The sequence below is a fragment of the Castor canadensis genome, chromosome 1 (genome assembly GCF_047511655.1).
Source record: "Castor canadensis chromosome 1, mCasCan1.hap1v2, whole genome shotgun sequence".
NCBI lineage: Eukaryota > Metazoa > Chordata > Mammalia > Rodentia > Castoridae > Castor > Castor canadensis.
This window is the reverse complement of record NC_133386.1, coordinates 34,127,212-34,150,177: the sequence shown is the minus strand read 5'-3', so window position 1 is coordinate 34,150,177 and position 22,966 is coordinate 34,127,212. Positions and strand designations below refer to the sequence as shown.

At 36.1% G+C, this 22,966-nt stretch overlaps 1 protein-coding gene across 4 annotated transcripts in view; it reads left to right on the top strand.

The window, feature by feature from the left end:
* The window catches only part of Lama2 (laminin subunit alpha 2), a 630,868-nt gene that overhangs the window by 307,658 nt on the left and 300,244 nt on the right, over positions 1-22,966 (top strand). For all 4 annotated transcript variants that reach the window (XM_074074982.1, XM_074074980.1, XM_074074975.1 and 1 more), the window contains exons 11-12: positions 7,272-7,412; positions 9,735-9,908. In XM_074074982.1, the coding sequence (XP_073931083.1) occupies positions 7,272-7,412; positions 9,735-9,908 (315 nt within the window). The remainder of the gene's footprint in view (positions 1-7,271; positions 7,413-9,734; positions 9,909-22,966) is intronic.

Genomic DNA, 22,966 nt, shown 5'->3' with positions numbered 1-22,966 from the left:
CTTACCTATCCTCACCTTGTGTGCTCTCGCTTTTATCATGTGCTCAAAGTCCAATCCCATTGTTGTGTTTCCCCTTGATCTAATGTCCACATATGAGGGAGAACATACGATTTTTGGTCTTTTAGGCCAGGCTAACCTCACTCAGAATGATGTTCTCCAATTCCATCCATTTACCAGTGAATGATAACATTTCATTCTTCTTCATGGCTGCATAAAATTCCATTGTGTATAAATACCACATTTTCTTAATCCATTTGTCAGTGGTGGGGCATCTTGGCTGTTTCCATAACTTGGCTATGGTGAATAGTGCCACAATAAACATGGGTGTGCAGGTGCCTCTGGAGTAACCTGTATCACAGTCTTTTGGGTATATCCCCAAGAGTGGTGTTGCTGGGTCAAATGGTAGATCAATGTCTAGCTTTTTAAGTAGCCTCCAAATTTTTTTCCAGAGTGGTTGTACTAGTTTATATTCCCACCAACAGTGTAAGAGGGTTCCTTTTTCCCCGCATCCCCGCCAACACCACCTGTTGTTGGTGGTGTTGCTAAAGATGGCTATTTTAACAGGGGTGAGGTGGAATCTTAGTGTCGTTTTAATTTGCCCTTCCTTTATTGCTAGAGATGGTGAGCATTTTTTCATGTGTTTTTTGGCCATTTGAATTTCTTCTTTTGAGAAAGTTCTGTTTAGTTCACTTGCCCATTTCTTTATTGGTTCATTAGTTTTGGAAGAATTTAGTTTTTTAAGTTCCCTGTATATTCTGGTTATCAGTCCTTTGTCTGATGTGTAGCTGGCAAATATTTTCTCCCACTCTGTGGGTGTTCTCTTCAGTTTAGAGACCATTTATTTTCATGAACAGAAGGTTTTTAGTTTTATGAGGTCCCATTTATCTATGCTACCTCTTAGTTGCTGTGCTGCTGGGGTTTCGTTGAGAAAGTTCTTACCTATACCTACTAACTCCAGAGTATTTCCTACTCTTTCCTGTATCAACTTCAGTGTTTGTGGCCTGATATTAAGATCCTTGATCCATTTTGAGTTAGTATTGGTATAGGGTGATATACATGGATCTAGTTTCAGTTTTTTGCAGACTGCTAACCAGTTTTCCCAGCAGTTTTTGTTGAAGAGGCTATTTCTCCATCTTATATTTTTAGCTCCTTTGTCAAAGACAAGTTGGTTATAGTTGTCTGGCTTCATATCTGGGTCCTCTATTCTGTTCCACTGGTCTTCATGTCTGTTTTCGTGCCAGCACCATGCTGTTTTTATTGTTATTACTTTGTAATATAGTTTGAAGTCAGGTATTGTGATACCTCCTGCATTGTTCTTTTGACTGAGTATTGCCTTGGCTATTCGTGGACTCTTGTGTTTCCTATAAATTTCATGGTAGATTTTTCAATCTCTTTAATGAATGTCATTGGAATTTTGATGGAAATTGCATTAAACATGTAGATTACTTTTGGGAGTATGGACATTTTTACTATGTTGATTCTACCAATCCATGAGCATGGGAGATCTCTCCACTTTCTATTGTCTTCCTCAATCTCTTTCTTCAGAAGTGTATAGTTTTCCTTGTAGAGGTCATTCACATCTTTTGTTAGGTTTACACCTAAGTATTTGATTTTTTTTGAGGCTATTGTAAATGGAATTGTTTTCATACATTCTTTTTCAGTTTGCTCATTGTTAGTGTATAGAAATGCTAATGATTTTTCTATGTTGATTTTATATCCTGCTACCTTGCTATAGCTATTGATGATGTCTAGAAGCTTTTGAGTAGAGTTTTTTGGGTCTTTAGGGTATAGGATCATGTCGTCTGCAAATAGGGATATTTTGACAGTTTCTTTACCTATTTGTATTCCTTTTATTCCTTCTTCTTGCCTAATTGCTCTGGCTAGGAATTCTAGTACTATTTTGAATAGGAGTGGAGATAGTGAGCATCCTTGTCTGGTTCCTGATTTTAGAGGGAACGGTTTCAGTTTTCCTCCGTTAAGTATAATGCTGGCTGTAGGTTTGTCATACATAGCTTTTATAATGTTGAGGTACTTTCCTTCTATTCCTAGTTTTCTTAGAGCTTTTATCATGAAATGGTGTTGGATCTTATCATAAGCTTTTTCTGCATCTATTGAGATGATCAAGTGGTTTTTGTCTTTGCTTCTGTTAATGTGGTCTATTACATTTATTGATTATTGTATGTTGAACCACCCCTGCATCCCTGGGATGAAGCCTACTTGGTTATGGTGAATAATCTTTTTGATGTGTTGTTGAATTCGGTTTGCCATTATTTTGTTGAGGATTTTTGCGTCAATGGTCATTAAGGAGATTGGCCTATAGTTCTCCTTTTTGGAGGTGTCTTTGCCTGGTTTTGAGATAAGTGTAATACTGGCTTCATAAAATGTGTTTGGCAGCTTTCCTTCCCTTTCTATTTCGTGGAACAGTTTAAGGAGGGTTGGTATCAGTTCTTCTTTAAAGGACTGATAGAATATAGCAGAGAATCCATCAGGTCCTGGACTTTTCTTTTTGGGGAGACTCTTAATTGCTGCTTCAATTTCATTTTGTGTTATAGATCTATTGAGGTGATTAATTTCCTCTTGGTTCAGGTTTGGATGATCATATGTATCTAGAAATCTGTCCATTTCTTTAAGATTTTCAAATTTATTTGAATATAGGTTCTCGAAGTTGTCTCTGATGATTTCCTGGACTTCCATGGTGTTTGTTGTTATCTCCCCTTCTGCATTCCTGATTCTACTAATTTGGGTTTTTTCTCTCCTCATTTTAGTCAGGTTTGCCAGGGGTCTATCGATCTTGTTTATTTTTTCAAAGAACCAACTTTTTGTTTCATTAATTCTTTGTATGGTTTTTTTGGTTTCTTTTTCATTGATTTCAGCTCTTATTTTTATTATTTCTCTCCTTCTATTTGTTTTGGGATTTGCTTGTTCTTGTTTTTCTGGGAGTTTGAGATGTATCATTAGGTCATTGATTTGGGATCTTTCAGTCTTTTTAATATATGCACTCATGGATATAAACTTTCCTCTCAGGATTGCCTTAGCTGTGTCCCATAGGTTCCGGTAGGTTGTGTTTTTATTTTCATTGACTTCCAGGAACTTTTTAATTTCCTCTTTTATTTCATCAATGACCCATTGTTCATTAAGTAATGAGTTTTTCAGTTTCCAGCTATTTGCATGTTTTTTGTCTACTTTTGTTGTTGAGTTCTACTTTTACTGCATTGTGATCAGATAGTATGCACAGTATAATTTCTATTTTCTTATATTTGCTGAGACTTGCTTTGTGCCCTAGCATATGATCTATTTTGGAGAAGGTTCCATGGGCTGCTGAGAAGAATGTATATTGTGTAGAGGTTGGATGAAATGTTCTGTAGACATCAACTAGGTCCATTTGATCTATTGTATATTTTAGATCTTGGATTTCTTTATTGATTTTTTGTTTGGATGACCTATCTATTGATGATAATGGGGTGTTAAAGTCTCCCACAACCACTGTGTTGGAGTTAATATATGTTTTTAGGTCTTTCAGGGTATGTTTGATGAAATTGGGTGCGTTGACATTGGGTGCATACAGGTTGATGATTATTATTTCCTTTTGGTCTATTTCCCCTTTTATTAGTATGGAATGTTTTTCTTTATCTCGTTTGATCAATGTAGGTTTGAAGTCTACTTTGTCAGAGATAAGTATTGCTACTCCTGTCTGTTTTGGGGGGCCATTGGCTTGGTAAATCTTCTTCCAGCCTTTCATCCTAAGCCTATGCTTATTTCTGTCAGTGAGATGGGTCTCCTGTAAGCAACAAATTGTTGGATCTTCTCTTTTAATCCATTTCGTCAAGCGGTGCCTGTTGATGGGTGAATTAAATCTGTTAACATTAAGCGTTAGTACTGATAGGTATGTGGTGATTCCTGTCATATAGTTGTCTTAGTTGTTTGAAGGTTTGATTGTGTGTACCTAAGTTGAGGTTACTCTTTACTGTCTTGCTTTTTCTTTTCCTGTGGTTTGGTGCTGCCTGTCTTTTCATGGTTAAGTTGGGTTTCACTTTCAGTGTGCAGAATCCCTTGTAGAATCTTTTGTAGTGGTGGCTTTGTGGTCACATATTGTTTTAGTTTCTGCTTATCATGGAAGACTTTTATTGCTCCATCTATTTTGAATGATAGTTTTGCTGGGTAGAGTATCCTGGGGTTGAAGTTATTTTCATTCAGTGCCCAGAATATCTCACCCCATGTTCTTCTTGCTTTATGATAGTATGTCGTGGGGTAGTTCTATTTTGATCTGGTCTGTTTGGTGTTCTGGAGGCCTCTTGCATCTCTGTGGGAATATCTTTCTCTAGAGTTGGGAAATTTTCTGTTATTATTTTGTTGAATATATTACGCATTTCCTTCGCTTGCACCTCTTCTCCTTCTTCGATGCCCATGATTCTCAAGTTTGGTCTTTTGATGGAGTCAGTGAGTTCTTGCATTTTCTTTTCACAGGTCTTGAGTTGTTTAATTAATAGGCCTTGAGTTGTTTAATTAATAGGCCTTTAATTAAAGGCCTATTCCTTTAATTACCATTTCATCTTCACGTTCTGAGATTCTGTCTTCTGTTTGTTCTATTCTGCTGGATTGGCCTTCCATTTTGTTTTGCAGTTCTGTTTCGTTCTTTTTTCTGAGGTTTTCCATATCCTGGGTGGTTTCCTCTTTAATGTTGTCTATTTTTGTCCTGAGTTCATTTATCTGTTTATTCATCGTGTTCTCTGTTTCACTTTGGTGTTTATACAGTGCTTCTATGGTTTCCTTTATTTCTTCTTTTGCTTTTTTAACTTCTCTATTTTTGTTGTCTTGGAATTTCTTGAGTGTCTCCTGTACATTTTGGTTGACCATATTCAGTATCATCTCTATAAAATTCTCATTGAGTACTTGTAGCATGTCTTCTTTTAAATTATTCTTGTGGGCCTCGTCGGGTCCTTTGGCATAGTGTATCTTCATTTTGTTGGAGTCTGGATCTGAGTATCTGTTTTCTTCATTCCCCTCTGGTTCCTGCACTAATTTTTTGCTGTGGGGAAACTGGTTTCCCTGTTTTTTCTGTCTTCCCATCATTGTCTTTGGTGTTGTTACTGTCCCTGTACTGTGTGCAATTAAGTATTTTATAGCTTGTAATAATAACAATGGTAATATTTAGAATGGAAGGGTGAGCAGAGATGGAAAGCAAGAAGTTAAAGAAAAGGGAAAAACAAATAGACAAGAAGGAGAAAACAGAACAAGGAATCAAACAAGAAAGTTTCAAATATATAAACAGGGAGCATTAGTGTACTAATTGACAGTAAGCTGAATAGGCATTAGAGAGACAGAGAGAGTATTGAAAATAAAAAATAAAAAAAAAGATAAGAATAAAAATAAAAAATAAGTAAATGAAAGAAATATCTATATATTAAAATAAAATGAAAAATAGAAAATTAAAAAAAAAAACCAAAAAACCAAAAAACCTCCAAGTTCAAATGCAATGAAGTTTCAGTCTTAATAATTTGGGTGTCCATCTCAGTCTCCAATCCTGGAGATGGTGCCTCAGATGTTGTTCTGTAGTTGTTTCATCAAAGGGGACGCATAAAGTAGAACAAAACTACACACACACACACACACACACACACACACACACACAAAACTCCACCAAGTGAACCAAGTTCAAATGCAATACAGTTTCAGTAAGTTTTTCAGCATGCAGGTGTAATTCGGTTGTTCTCTCATCAAAGGTAGGGAGAAAAAGAGAAAAAAAAAAAGAGTGTGGAGACAGTTCTGAGAATGGTATCTGTGGCTGTGGCTTGCCTGCCTACTGCTGTCAGCCTGCTGTTGCTGGAAGTGTTGTTTATGCAGATCTCTGGGGTGAGCTTAACACTCACCTGGCCCTGCAGGGTTTGTTTACTCAAATTTCTCCTGTGCGAGCCTCTGCTACAAGCTTTCCCCTTTCCAAGCACACTGAGGGAGGTGTCACTGCACTCGCTTTCTCAGGCCTGCGTGTTTATTTACAGTTCATGTGGGAGGTGGGTCTTCCCCCCTCTCCTGTGCAGTTTTCATCCCACTTCCACTTTTACAAGCTTTCCAGCTCCTGATTACTGGGCAATGCTGCTGCTATTTCCAGCCGCCATGTTTGTTTACAGCTCACGTGGGAAGTGGGTCTTCCCTTCTCTCCTGTGTAGTTTTCCTCCATCCACCACTCTCACATGCTTTCCCACTCCTGGTTGCTGGGTGTGTGCCCCCGCTCCCGTCGGAGCCTCTCCCACCCACCTGACTTGTTTATTTACAGTCCTGGGAAGGATTCCCTTCCTCCAATCTTCAGTGCTCAGTGTGCCCCACCCTCTTTCCCGTGTGTCTTTATTGTTCTTATTGCTTATTACTCAGTTTCTCTTTTTTCCCCGGATGGAGGTCGGTCTGTCCAGGGGGCTATGCTGCTCTGGCCCAGGGTTGTCTGTGGGAGTACTGCGGTACTGCGAAGCTCACCTTGTCCACATCTTCCCAAGCTATCTGGGCGCAGGCGTCTGGTGTCCCGGGGGCCCTCCTTGTTTCTCCGTTTAATGTGAAGTGGAGATTCTCTGCGCTGGCTGGAGGTGTGGAGGGGTCAAAGTTTTGCCTCTTTTCAGTGATTTTGCCTGCAAAGTGTGTCTCCAGCATCTCTCCAAGATTTCACTATAGGAGGCTTGCTTTCTGCTTCCTCCCTCTAGCCACCATCTTGGAATCCTCCACTTTCTACTTATTGTGATGAGGGAAATGCTACAATGATTTGCTCCAGTTCCCGTACATGTCAGATGCATACGCTTGCCTCAAATCCATGTATTTTTAACCTGTGTTATGAAAAATATTTAACAATTGCTATACTATAAATGTTCCATTGTATGTCTATGTATTAGTTTAATGGCCTTGGCTTCATTATTTATCATGTTTGAAGATGAAGTTGCTCAATAACAAAGAATGGTAAACCTAATTGGCCCCATTTTAGTCAGACTAATATACTTTTATATTTATCATGACATTTCCTCTGTGTTATTAATATACATGAAGATCAAAATCATAGCTTTGATTCCAGTTGATTAACATTCAATAATCTTCCCCACAGTATGGTTAGAAAGGATATAGTTTATCATGAAGCTTTTGGGCAGATGTTTATCATTACATAATTACACTTTAAATATGGTTGAGAAGGCAAAATGAAGAATGTACAGTTAATATTTTTCCTACACAGACACAGATGTGACTCTTGATTTTGAAGTATGCCTCTGTTTGTTGCTAACCTGTCCCTCTGCTTACAGGAGAACGTTGAAGGAGGAGACTGTAGTCGTTGCAAATCTGGCTTCTTCAACTTGCAAGAGAATAATCCAAAAGGCTGTGATGAGTGCTTCTGTTCAGGGGTCTCAAACAGATGTCAGAGTTCCTACTGGACTTATGGCAATGTAAGAACCTTCATTTAATTTTGTGTGCTGCCCATGGGCCTTATTTGTTGCCCCTGCTGCTGTTCTTTTGTAAGAAATTGAAAAATAAATTGTTATAGTGAGCTTCTATTTAAAGTCAAATAGGATGGAATTTTTTTCAAACACTTTTTGTGTATCTTTGCTCACAGCCATTAGGTTTTATTTGTAATAGTGTGGAGAGGAACCTCTTAGAATCTGTAGATACTAGTCTTGCCAGTGTTCAATATTACTATGTGAAATAAAAATGAAATTTTTATTTTTTCAACTTTAACAGCACATGATGTAAAAGAGAAAACATGAGATTGTGGTATAAAAATTACATTTTCTATCCACCAATACATATTATATATACATTAAGAAAAACTCTTTCATAATTTATATACTTAATACATATTACCCATCAGCCTTTTACTATGTAATGTTTCTTGGGCTCTTTCATTATTGAGAAGGATACTGAATTTGAACAATACCTTCACTCTTCATTGACTTGAAAATTTTTGAATTTTGACCTATTTATTGGTTTTGCCTTCCTCTCACATAAGTATTCTTATCTTTCTACCTCTACTGCCCTCCATACTCTCCATGGCTTCTGTATGCTGAGAGTGGTTTGTTCCTCTGTAGAAGAGATGTGAGAGGAAAATGGGACCTATGGGGAATTCTACATAGTCTATTTAGTTGGACTTCAGCATACAGTTTCAGAAGCAGGTTAAAGAAAAAGAAACCAGGAGGGTTAATAGGAGCCTAGACTTTGTAGGGTTGAGTATGCCAATATGTTGGGATGTTCTACAAGGAGAATTACTGATGGATTGTGAGCAACAGAATGACATGATCAGGTCTGTGCTTTACAATGACTGCTGTTTTGATAAACTTGCCCCCAAACACTTCTTCCTTTAAGCTTTGATCAGCTAACTAATTCAGAACACAACATCAAATATTTTTTCTGCCTATATTGCTTTTAAGTCATTTCAAATAAGTCATTTCTGATAATACTTTCATGTCTAAGTTTGAATCTATGTATACATTATCCAGTGTTTTGCTTTCAAAGCATACTTCAAAGAATCAACAGCAAATGGGCATCTAGCCTAACACTCCTTTTGTTTATAGAGTCCCATCCCTCCCTTCTGACAGTTGTATTGGTCATTACAGTCTTATATCTAGCAAAGGAACAGAACTGGTGACTTGCAGACTTTGGTCTTCCAAACCTAGATCCACTGAATCCCACTCAATTGTCTTCAGGTGATGATGGAAAGAGAAAAAGAAGAAATGCATTACTAATTATCTAGCTAGCCAATGGATCTTTGTCTAATTTCTGTTTTCCTTTTGATCAAAGTAGTCCTAGCTATTCCACAGCTTTGGGACAAGCAGAATTAAAAAGTCTCTAAATGAAGAAATTAAAAAAATATTTCAGTCACACATTGTCACCATTACCATTCTGCACACCATCATCCATAAAATCAAACAAGTCATACCTGTCTAGAAGGCTCCTAAACCCATAGCATGAAACCTCAGTAAATGCTGGTTTGTCCTCACAAGATAGGATGGTTTATACTTGAAGAATAGCTGTGAGCCTCTGTGGCTGGAGTATAACCATGCATCCTTCTATTCTTCCTTTAAGGTTACCTTTTTTGGGGTCAGGGATCTAGGTTATGGGTCTGTATAGCATTCAACACTATGAAAAGGAATACATAGGGTATTGTGGGTTGTTGTCATAGCAACAGGCTGGTGGATTCAAATGTCCTTAAGCCTCAAAGTAGAAATTTTCAAAAGGAGGAGGAGAGGAAATATTGAATGAAAAGCTACCTTTCAGGTAATTGCATATTTTATTTCTTTTCTTCCTCTGCTTATGCAATGCCTTTGAAATATTTTGTCTCCTTAAGCAATAAGAAATTATTAGTGAGGTGAAAAACAAGAAATTCTGAGTGCCATTGTTTCATGTATCATAACCCTTTTATAACTTTATGTACATTATAACACTATAACCTTTGTATAACTTTGAATGAATTTTTATTTTTAAAAAATAGTACTTAGAATTACAATCATTTTTTAGAAGTACAGGATCAATAAAAGCATTCTTCTATAGTGCCATCAAAACTCTTAGAAACATCAAAACAAAAATTAAATAATGGGTGTCTGTATGAGTACATATGATAAATTTGATTATGTCCACAGCTCTCATGTTTTTCTAAGTGTTTATAGTATTTCGTTTACTTTCTCAAAGATGGAAAGTACAAAGAATGTGAAAGAGAAAAAAAGCTGATAGTTTTTTTTCTTTGTCTTAATTGATGATTGTGTGTTTTCTCTAAGATACAAGATATGCGTGGTTGGTATTTGACTGACATCTCTGGCCACATTCAAGTAGCTCCCCATCAGGACAACTCAGACTCACCCCAGCAGATCAGCATCAGTAACACGGAAGCCAGGAGAGCCCTTCCAGACAACTACTACTGGAGTGCACCAGCTCTGTACTTGGGAAACAAAGTAAGTCCATATGGTGCATGGTTCTTGCTACTCTGCTTTCATTCACCCATCATGAGAGTGGGTTTTATTTAGCATTTCTCAAAGAAAGATGAAATCAAATGTGTAATGTAGTGATGTAGTAGATTGCCAGAACCAGTTAAATTTGATCAAGTTGGACATTTCTCCCAGATCAAATGAATGAAGTATGCATAAAAGATATTAATGGGCTGGGCACCAGGGGCTCACACCTGTAATCCTATCTATTCAGGAGGCAGAGATCAGGAGGATCACAGTTCAAAGCCAGCCCAGGCAAAAAAATTTCTCAAGACCCTATCTTAAAAATACCTAACACAAACAGGGGCCCAGTACAGCAGAAAAACAAAACAAACCAGCCATTGATGGACTGTGACATCTCCGTTCTTGATACAGTTGGAGTTATGTCTAAACTTTTTGAATGAATAAGTAAATTAATTAAAACTCTAGGTTATTTTCATAAAACCTTATAGGTGTTGGAAGAAATTGTGCTGTGAAGATACCTGATTTTTAGAGCGATCTTGGGAGATACTTCGTAGTTTTCCTCACTTGTTTTTATTACATTTCAAAACTGATCTGTGTGGCAGCTACTGTTTTTCTACCTAGTATGAATGATAATTGGAAAAGAAATGTATTGAATAATCTGAGTTGATGCTTTCCATGAAGCATATCATAAACAACCTGTTTCCCAGTTTCAGACAGAGAACTGCCCTGAACATGCCAGAGTGAAAGCAATGTTGTTTTGAAGCTGTTCACATATGTATAAAGATGTACACCGACACACACAATGAACAAGTGCTGCAATTTCAGAAATGCAGACTTAGTAGTTTTTGAGGTTTTTGTCCCTTGTCATGGATTAAGTCTCTCAAGACAAGTGCCTCAGCATTTAGAGTATTATTTTATTTTGCCTAATACTTATTGAAAACTAAATTCAGTGTCTTCATTTTTTATTTTTATTACATTATTATTTTTATTTTATTTTATACTTTCATTAAATTACATTATCATTATTACTATTATTGTCATTATTTTAGTAGTACTGAGCTTTGAACTCAGGGCTTCATGCTTACTAGGCAAGTGCTCTACCACTTGAGCTGTACCCCCAACATTTTTGCTTTAGCCAATTTGCTTATTTATTTATTTATGTATATATGTATCTATTTTTTAAATTTATTTTTGAAATAGGGTTTTGTGCTTTTGCCCAGGGTGTCCTCAGATTGCAATCCTTTTGCCTCCACCTACAGAGTAGCTGGAGTTACAGGCATGAACCACCATACTTGACTGGATTTTTGAGATAGGCTCTCACACTTTAGTCCAGGCTGTACTTAGACCATGACTCTCTTACCTCTGCCACTCAAATAGCTGGAATTACAGGTGTGCACCACCACTCCAGGCTTGTTTTTGTGACAGGGTTTCATGCTTTTTCTTGGGTTTGCCTTGGACCCAATCCTCCTATCTCTGTCTCTTGTGTAGGTGGGATTACAGGTATGTACCACCATGCCTAACTTGTTTTCGATATAGGATCTTACTGACTTCTTCCCTGCACTAGCCTTGAACCAGGATCCTCTTGTCCCCACTTCCTGGAATTACCTCATTACACCATAAGCTGTGATGAAAAAAAACCGTAAAATGATGCATTTTCAATGTTACTGATATGAATATATTGTTACTCTTGAAGGAACCTTCATCAATTAAACAAAGTATATTTGTAGTTATTAGTTCTCTTGAGTGACATTTGTGTATTAAAATAGAAAAACAGTCATCATAGGCTACTAGGTGGGAACTGGTAGCTTCAGTTGATTGAAACATTTTAACTCATGGCTAGGTTCTTATTTTTAACAGACTTCTAAATACTATTACAAAAAACTGTGTAAATGAATAAAACAGGTTTTCAATGAACATGTATTTTAAAAGAGACAGCATATGTTGCATAAAATTCAATAGCTGCAATAAAAATCTAATTAAACTTTTATTTGCAAGGCCCTTTACAACAAGAAGTCATTTTATTCTATTCTATTTAGAAACATCCTATATTCTCAACAAGAATAAAATTGCACATAAGACTTGAATTTCTACTGCTTAACATTGCCAAAAACATGAAAAAAAATAACTTGTTGTTTCTTTTCTATTACTGCTCAGAGTAACTCTAAGAAGAGACTTGGGTCAAAATTAGATGAGTTTTAGAGGTTTTATTTTTTATTCCAAGGCAAAAATGTATTTAAAGAAGGCTGACATTAGAAATTACCATATTTTCCATCATTTCTTCTTTGGTCATATGCTTTTTTATCTGTTGGCTGAAAATCAAGCCGACAGAAGGAAAGTGAGCAAACAGGGTATTAGATAGCACCAGAGCAAAGGATTTGGACATCCTGTTCGTGGTTGTTGCTTCCCAAAGATAACTTCCTTTATGCTGGCTGAGCTTTCTTACAACCACCCACAAAGAATCACTTCACATTTTCTCACCGGTCATTTTTGCATCAAAAAGCTGTACTTGCCTGTGCTCAAGTTTCCATTCAGTGAACAAAGTGATGGTAACGGGGTGTGCAAATTGTTTGAATATGGAAGACATTTTTTAATGTAATGTGGAAGCCCTCGGTGGTTTGCTGTCAGACATCTCAGTATGAATGAAACAATTTGCCTTAATAACTGAACCATATAAATTTTTGATACTACAATAATACTGCAAGCTCTCAGAAATTACCACAGTACATCTTAACTGTCATGTCACATCACGTAAATTATAGTCATGATGACATGCTTAGCTTGGTTGATTTAATATCTTACTAAGGAAATGGAAAATTGTAAGGCCTTGTTTATAAATTCAATAAGGCCACTTTCTAAATAGTTGAGGCTAAATTCTTTACCAGTAATTGCTGTTTGAATCAGAGCCATGGTCAGACTTTGACAGAAATAGTATCTGCTAAATACTGAATTTCATTGATTTCCATAACCGCTAGGCTGTGGGTACAAAAATCCCTCATCCACTTTTTTAGTGTTAATTCCTAAATTGAAAAAATATTTATGAAATGCTATTAGCTATTCTTATGTAACTAATTATCAAACATTTTCTAAGTCACTTGGTTAGAAGGCTGCTTTAACAGAAGGGAGAGGCGCTGTGTATATTCCATTGTAAAGGAGAGACCACATCTCTTTCCCTCTTTCTTAGGAACCTAACCTCACAAAATAAAAGTGCTCTCATATGTAGACACACTTCGCTAACATAGAAGTCTGCCTGATTATTAATAAAACTCATGAATATGAGCCAGTTTAATAAAGAGTACATTTATGCTGTGAAACATTTTTGCTCTGTGGAATAAGGAGGTGTAAAGAAGTGATTGTAAGAGTGTATGTGCACAGGCCAGACACTGTGGCTGACGTCTGTAGTCCTACATGAGATGCAGAGATCAGAAAGAGCATAGTTTCAGGCCAGCCAGGGCAAAAAGTTCAGAAGATCCCATCTCAGTCAACAAAAAGTTGGGGAGGGTAGCACCTGTCATCTCAGCTCTGCAGGAAGCATAAATAGGAGGACTGTAGTCCATGCCAGCCTGGGCAGAAAAAGAAGACCCTATCTCAATAATAACCAAAGCAGAAAGGGCTGGGGGTGGACTCAAGTGGTAGAGCACCTATCTAGCAATACAAAGCCTGAGTTCAAACCCCAGCACTGCCAAGGGTATGAGTGCACAGTAGGCAAGGCCCAAAAGATGTTCCTACATTTTTATACAGCCTGTCAAAAAAATTCTTGTGATCTCTACTATTAATTAATTCCACAATAGTAAGTATGAATTTTTTTTCTCTCATGTGGGTGATTATTTGGCAAAACTGGCAGGGGTTTGGTTTTGTTTTGTTTTGTATGATTTTCCCGCCTCATTCTTTGTAGTCAAAGAGAAGTAAGTCAGCCACCCACAGAGCTGTACTAGGCAGCATTTTATTTTCAAAACGCTTGGCAAATGTTAATGCTTAGTTTTAGGATATTTGTGTAAGCGTAGAATGAGACAGAAGAGGGAAGAGCTGGAGGACAGAGAACCCTGCTGGTTTGCTACGGGCTGCAGCTATTCAAACAGTTTGGGAATTTCAGAGTTGGAGTAATTTACTGCTTTAGAAAACTGAATGCTATGAGAACACTGAAGTAGTCATTTACTTAAGATTACCCTAGTGGTCTGAAATAGTTAGTGCAGCTTCCAAAAGCAATCTCAGCATCTATAATCTGGCTTGGCCTTCTGCTTCTGTTCCTACATTACTGGGAAGATTCGAAATTCTGTCTCTGAACATCATTGAATTAATCTTATGTGATTTGTTCTTTACAAAATAATTCTTATTTTGCTACAACATTATCCCAGCTTTGTATTGCTAGCTCCCAGAAAACTTTTAAATTGTTTCATACAGCTGCCAATAATACCTATTGCCTGGCTTAAAGTGCACACTGCAAGAGCTTGCTGACATGGCATCTGGCTTCTGAAAGTAATTTCTGGTAAACTCCTTTGTTGTACTTGCTTGACTTTCAGTTCTACTTGGAAGAGCACAAATTGCAGCTGTGGATTTGAAGGAGGTTGATGCTTAAGATTTCTAGGACAGGGTAGTTCTTATCATATAAAAGGAGCTCAACAAATACTTTGTGATTGATGCTACATGCTTAACACAAACAAACAAAAATCAAAAAATCGTTTTGATTAGGTTGCTCCAAAACAACTTTTGAGTTGGGATTTGTGTGTGACTGGAAATATGGTTTCAGCCTTATTTTTGAAAAAAAATTAAAATTCATTAACATGTACGATCCATTCTCTTTTTAGCAGCACAACTTGCACTTGTGACTTTTTTGCTTCACATTCCTCAAAATTTTTCAGAAGTAGAGTTCTGGATAACTCTCCTCCATCCACAACTCCCTCTAATTTAAATCTTGGCTTAATTAAGATAATCATATGTGAGTAGAAAGGCATGGCCATGAAGGTAGAAAGGATAAATCAACTGCAATTATTTTTTTATTTCATAAATCAAATCTTATCAAGAATGATTTGGAAATGCAGTAGGATGAAGGGAAATATTTTGTGCCTAGAATAAACCAAATGAATTTTTATGGGTAACTGGCAAAATAAATATTAAAGTGCACACAAAAAAGCCAAAGAATCACTCATTGGGAGTTAACTTTCTTAGAGTTAGCTATGCAAAATTAGCCCATCCTGGAGGACTCAGGGTTATGTAAAGCACTCATCTTCATAATCCAAATTATGAAATCAAAGAAAATACTAATATTCATATTCATTCTTGTTTTCACTATTTCAAAATGAAAGGTAATAGGCACAAATACAAATTTTTGCAGTTGATCAGCTGAACAAGTACTAGGTAGAGGAAGATTTGGCTTAATAACAACTTGATTGAGAAAATAAAGGAGTTTACTTAGGAGTAATTTCAGTATGAGTTGGTTTATGATTTGGAGGCAACAAACTTGTATAATCTAGAGCTACATTGTTAAGAATTTAGGACAAAAAAAGGCAATATTTATCCTGATTTGCACAAAACACGCTACCTAAGATATTCAGCTTACATGTAAATTTCCATTTTCATGTCTGTTAAGATACATGTCCAAAGCCATCAGCTCATAAACCAAGGAATCTCAACAAGGAGGAAATAGAGCCAGGATTAGAGGGGAAAGGGAGAATAGTGGAGGGGATTAACCAGATTGGGGTACAATATATGTATATATGGAACTATCACATTAAAACCCCCTTTATAACTATCATATACTAATGAAAATGTTTCAAAGAATAAACTTAAAAAAGGAATCCAGATGTGTTTAACCTTTTCCAATTAATCATTTTTTTCAGACAATTATGTTTATTGGTTCTTTTCAATTATTTCACTTTGGAAAAAAGATGGTGAGGCAATTTACCAAAAAGAAAGCATAAGAAAAGGAGCAATAAAAAGGATTTATTTAAATATAGGTGAAAAAGTAGAAAATATCAACAGAGGGAACAAACCACAAAACTTATGTGCAGAATTACAAAACTTTGGCATGATTGAGCAAACAAAAAGAGGATAAAAGCACACATAAACAATTTTAGAAATCAGAAAAGAAATAAGGGAGTCTCTTGAAACCCGGATATAGTAAATCTGAATAATTTGAAAAATTTAGAAAAATGAATACATTTCTAGAAAAATACAACTTAGTAAACTGACTCAAAGGAAAAGTTGCATGCTATTTAATCTTATTCAAGCTTTGCAGAGAATTAAACAGTGGGGACATCTCTTTAAGTAATTTAATGTTGCTTGATATCACTGTTATAAAACCTTGACAAGAGAGATATGAAAAAGGAAAACCCATTCAAAGTCACTTGTGAGAATAAATGCAAATATCCAGAGTAAAACATTATTGAGCATTATTGATGTGAAAATAAGCAAATTAATGTAACTGACACAATAGCTCATAAATATCCCATGCATATATGGATACTTGATTTTTTAAAAAATGCAAATTAGTGGCCATGTAGTAAACAATTCTAGTACCTTTGGTTATCTACAGAGAAATAAACAAACATTTCTGAATTCCTAACTCACATTATACATAAAAATAAGTTTCAGTTAAAACAAAGACTAAAATTTTTAAAATCATACTAAATAAGCTTCATAAAGACAATACATTGGGATTTCTGCTTCCTACCATGATTTAATAACAGAATCTATATTTCTCTACCTACCTTAACTAATAAGAAAATTTGAGAGAAAATATGTGAAACAACAGTTTTTAGATATTGGACAACGTCGGATCCCTGGGAAAAGAGAAACTAGGCAGCTAGCTAGAATTTGCAAAACACAATGCAAGGGAAGAGGGAGCTGCAGAATGTGGACCTAAGTGCAGAAAAGCTGCAAATATCTGCAAAGAGAAACCACAGCATTGAGTGACAAAGGTGTGAAAAAAAAAAAAAAACTACCTACAGCCAGTGGAAGACCTACAAAAAAGTAGTAGTAGAAAGAACTCTTGGTGCTACCACTGTTTCCTGCAGCTGGTAATAGCTCATCTTCTCATGGTCCAAAATGGTTAGCCCCAGACCACAGACTGCTCTTGATTCTTGCTAACAAATCTTAAAGGCAAGCCTAAAAGAATCCATCTTATTCCAAATAAATTAACTGCATGCCAGAGCAGACTCCAATACTAGTTAAGTCTAACAAAATTCAGAGTAAGCAGTATGAAATTCATCATGTCTGCAATCAAGTAAAAAATTACTGGACACAGGAACAAACAGAGCATAAGAACCATAACCAGGAAGAAAATCCATCAAAGGGAATAGACCCCCAGACTGACAGGATAATCATGTCAAGATGTATCAGAATCAAATTATCAATAGGAAGCAGTCAGAGGAGAAAAATGATAAAGGTACAGGGGAACATAGATAAGAATTATAGCAGATTCTTATCAGACAGCATGTTCTGTGATCTTAATATTGGGATTCCCACTCCCAAATATGTATGTTGGAGCCCAATACCTAACATCATAGTATTAAGAGGTGGAGCCTTTTTTGGAGGTGACTAATTCATTCAATTGTGAAAGGGAACCATGCCTTTATAAAACAAATTGAAAGGGGCTGCCTTGCCCCTTTGGCCATATAAGAGCACAGTAAAAAGGCACCATCTTGGAAGCAGAGAAGAAGACTTTATCAGACATTGAACCTGTTGACACTTTGATTCTGTTCCTACCAGTGTCCAAAATTGTGAGCAATAAATTTTTATTGTTTATAAATTACCCAGTCTAAACTATTTTGTTATAGAATCCTGAATAGACCAAGACTATGCCAAAATAAAATAAAAGATATTTTAGGCCAGGGGCTGTTGTTCATACCTATAACCCCAGCTATTTGAGAGGTATAGATTGGGGAGATCACAGTTTAAGGCTAGCACAGGCAAAAAAGTCAGCGAGAAACTATCTCAACAAATACGGATGGTATGGTGGTACACATCTGTAACTCAAGCTCAAAGGCATAGGTAGGGGATACTAGTCAATGCCAGTCCTGGGCAGAAACAGGAGATCCTGTCTGAAAAATAAGTAAAGCAAAAAGAGACTGAGGATGTAGCTTAAGTGGTTGAGCACCTTCCTAGCAAATGTACAGACCTGCATTAAAATTCAAGTTTGGGGAATATTTTTAAAAAATAAATAAAAGTGACATAAACAAGCACACAAATAATCAATACTGTCAGTCTAGAAGTTTGTTTGTTTTTTTTTTATCAGAACAAACTATCCAGCACTTTTTCAGAGAAATACAAGCTGACAGAATTTATCACAGACAGATCTACATTGGAAGAAATGTAGACATTTCTTCTAGCAAAAAAGTTCATAACTGACGGAAATTTGTCCCTACAAAAAGAAATTAATAGTATCAAGACATTAATAATATTTTTTTCTACTCATGACCGGATAAGCCCTCCAGCAGTGGTCTCTTTAGCTCTAAGGTCAAATACAATAGTCATTGAACAAATTACTAAACCCACATATTTAAATTAGAACTTCAAATTCTGTGTATAAAACTTTCTCTCTTGAGTTAGAAAAAAAGGCCATACCATAATAAGAACATTAAAAAGTCTTTCTTCATTATCTACAGTCCTTACTTAGAAACTAAAGAAAATAAATCAGCATCAATTTGAAAGTGTTTAAGCCAACTCAATGCAAAATTGCATTTTTTTCTGTATCCTCTTGAATAATTTTTACACTCATGTTCCACACAAGCTCAGAGGAGAACTCTTAGAAACTAAGGATTGTTGGTTCTAACACACCAGCCCAGTTCCATTTGGAACAAACTGTCAACATGCTACCGTCTGCTACTTGCTATAGATCAGACGTTAGCTGTTGTAGTATAACGCTTTTCTGAACCTGTCATGGCGAGAGTATTCTTTATTACAAAGTGGTTTTCTTGTTGAATGTATTCTTAGTGTTGGTGCTGGGAGAAGAGCAATGTAGGAGGGATAGATGAGCTATAGACAGGTTCTGAGGGAAGACATTGTGAAGACACAGGGAGATCACCATTAGCAGGCCCAGGCCAAAGGCCTAGAACAGATTCTCTCCTTACAGCCCTCAGCAGGGACCAGCCCTGCCAGCAGCTTGATCTCAGACTAGCACTTCCTTTTCTTCACTTTATGAGAATTGAATGAAAGCTAATATTCACATAGGAGGATGGTCTGGTTCTGTTTTATTTGTGGTTGCATTGATGAATTAACAAAACATTGTGTTCTTTTGTTTAGTGGGCTTGTCACGGCCCTAATTCAAGTGCTAGATCTCTACTTTATTAACTTTGTGATCCTCAACACATCCCTTAATTCAATTGAGCTAGATTTCCATTATTTGAAAAATGAGGCTCCTGGCAGCCCCTTGAGAATCATATAAAGCCCTTAAAGTGTCCTTAGCACACAGAGCTGTTCAATAAATGCTTTGCGAATTTCTGTATTTGTATGCTATGGTAATTTATATTGGAAGTAATCTTCATATCAATGAAAGACGTTTGTTAAAGCGACTTTCTCCCCTGCTTATTTATGGCTATCTGACATAGCATCTGGTGGTAATACAAATAAAAATAGACAGTCAGAATATTAATTTTACTAAGTAAGGAGATTATATGACTTAAGTGACAGCTTCACAGCAAAGTGAAATAAGTGAATAAATAAGGCAATTTTTTTGGAATACTAGCAGAATATTTTTTGCACATTATTTTGAAGTTACCAAGATAGAGCTAACATATATCACTTTGTGTCTTCCAAAGCAATGAATTAAATGCCCACTATCCCTGCTTCACTAAAGACTTGACAGTGAAGAGGATTAGAGTTTTCTGCCCAATGGTAGCTGATTAGAGAAGTAAATATTACAACTTTAGTTGATGGCCAGTGGCGATAATTTGTCACGTGAAAATGAAGTCATTAAGATAGGCCTTAAGCCAACATGACTAGTGACCTTAGGGAATGGGAAAATTTTGACAGAGACACATGTACAGGGAGAACACAAGGTGAACATGAAGAAAGTCATCTCAAAGCCAAGGAGAGAGACCTAGAACACATCTTTCCCTTTAGTCCATACCAGGAGCTAATGCTGACAACATCTCAATTTCAGACTTACAGCCCCCAGGAGTGTGAGGCAATAAGTTTCTGTTGCTTATGTCTCCTAACCCATGCTATTTTATTATGGCAGCTCTAGCAAGCCAATACAAATTGCAAAATATTAACTCTTTAAAATCCCATAATTTTCATTCTTGACATAGTATACAGCAAGCAAAAGGTAAATATCTCTATTCTATAATGAGGTCATAGAAATCAACAAGAACGAGGCCAAAAGTCCAACAGAAAAATGGGCAACAGATATGAATGAACGTTTCAAACAGAAATAAGAAAGTCTCATATATAGATGAAATAATGGTCAACCGTTTCATATTGTAGTAACTACAGCCACATAGAAAAGACGAGAAAAAGGATAGCATGTTCTATTACCAAGGGTTTAAAGAGACAGAGACCTCATAAATTGAGAGTTCGAATATATATTGGTGCAATCCAAGAAAACCAATTTAGAAATATCCACCAAAATTATAACCACACATATTCTTACATACTTCTGAGAATTTAGCCTACAAGTATATATAAATATGTGTGAAATGACACATATGCAAAGCTATTCATTCCAGAAATGTGACAGCCACAAAAATGCCTGTCAGTAAAAGATTGATTAAATGAATTTTGCATATCCATGCAATTGCATGTTAAATGAATAAGTAAGTTAGAAAGAAAGTTCTTTATATAATAATATGAAATCTTGCAGGTTCAATTTTAAGCGATTAAAATTAAAACTAAAGGCAGAATAATATATATATGATTATCATTTTTCTTTTAAAGTGAAGGAAAAGAATACATATGTTTGTAATTACAGTGACTTGGCTATTTAGAACCACATCTAGGATTTGAACTGAGATGAATTTGTCAGACTCTGTTCTTTGCTCCCTTCAAGAACAGGATATTGTCAAATTTGTAAAATAAAATATTTAAACTAAAACAGCTTTTGTTTTTATTATAGTTTAGCCTATTGTGAATTATTACTTCTCTATTCTCTACTTTGTTATAAAAATTTTTAATGAGATCCCTTAAGTATTAAATGCTTGGTTCTATCTGCTAAAAAGCATTGGCATGCTTAATTAACCACCAGGATTCAAACAGCACTCTTTATCTTCCATATTTGTTCAGGAGATTCTGTTATTTTCAGAGGGGTCTCTTGGGTAAGCATAAAGGAAACATTTGTATTCCTGAAGTTGTCTTATCACTTCCAATCATAGCAGCTGAATCAAAGCAGGTTCTCTCTTACCTTAGTTTTTCTAAAGCTCTATTGCCTGGGTCTGAGATTCGAAGCAGCTAGAATCTAACATTAGCCACATTGAGAAGGGAGCTACATGGTAGGGCCCCAATCTGAAATGTGATGAATTATGAAGCAGGTAGTTTGTGGGTGATTGAAAATTACCTGTAAAAGACTGCTTATCTCCTTGAGGCACATCGAAAGGTAACGGAATTGAGCCAATTAGACTGACTGTCTCTTCAATGAGTTGTGACCTATCAATGGTAATAGCTTATTATGATGATAAATGAACCCATCTCTCAAACTGAAGCCTGAGTACACACTTCAGTAGTTTCCTTGAATCATGAGGCCATTACCTCTCGGCTTCAGATCGACAGCAGTGGACAGCCATGGGAGCAGAGAGCATGCATGACCAGACACAGATGATTGTTTTACTCAGATGAATATATTTACAGCGATTTCCAGAGAAAGGGGCCCTCCTGTGCTTTATGTGTTGATACCTGAAATATTTACCCTATACTGCTTCTTTCATGAGGAAGAACTTCCTCCCAGCCTGTAATATTCTGAGATGGCTGGATTTAGGGAATTTTTCAGGTTTCATTTGTTTGTTGTTTATAATGTTTGAATATCTCAATTTGTGTTGTTCTCCTGGATGAGGGAAATTGCAGTATACAAATATTTCCTTATTCTGAAGATATATGTAATATATGAATAAGTATATTTTTTTAAAAATTCATCCATTAAATTTCACTGTTTATTTTTTATGTAGATGGGAGAACCACTTGAAGAATACTTTTTATTTGTAGAGAAGTTCTATAAAGATTAATAGTTTAAAAATCATACAACTGTATGTTTTTTATCTGAAGGAAATGTCAAAAATTCTTTTAAAGTAGTTACTGAAGTTTAATAATTTCTATACGCTGCTATAATAGCCATCTCTTTGGTATTATGAGAATTAGCAAACAAATAGCTATTTTAATAATAAAATGTATGTCTTCTTATTCTTAATATGTATTAGATACATGTCAGCTACCAACTTCCCAAAATTTATTCCTTAAAAAACTTCTTGGTCAAGCAAAGCAAAGTTTGTAAAATTACTGCCAAGGGAGAATAGCACCTTGACAGAGTTGCAGGAGCAGCTTGGAAAGGAAAGGAAGGTCAGGGTTACTTGTGGGTTTCCAGGTAGTTCTTGCATGGCAGTGAACTCTTTGGGACTGTGCAGAATTTATGATACAAAAGCTTTGCATTTGTCAGCAGGGTGAGGCAAAGGTCTTGTTTCATGTATCGAAGAGTTTGCTGTTAGTTTATTAGTAAGGTGGTTTTAGATGGATCACACCCTAAGAACAAAGTTGTCTTGGAACATTCAGCATTTTTTAATAAGATTGGAAATTATATTTACTGTAGGCATTATTAAACACAGGAACAAGGAATCGTGTTGGCACTAGTTCTTATATACAACACTCTTTCTTATATGTAAAATGCAAGTGATATTAACATCTACTTTATAGAGTGATTATGAGGAGTAAATGAATTGACGAATATCCAGCACTCAAGATGCTACTTGAAAAATAAGAAGCACTTAGTATTAGCTTTCATTAACTTCAACTGTGTCTTCCTTCAGGTCAGATTTAATTCCATTGAGACTTTAGAAAAACTGTCCCCCTATACATATATACATAAGTAAAGAGAGAAGGGGGTAGAGAAGGAAGGAGGGAAGGAGAGAGAGAGGAAGAGAAGAAAG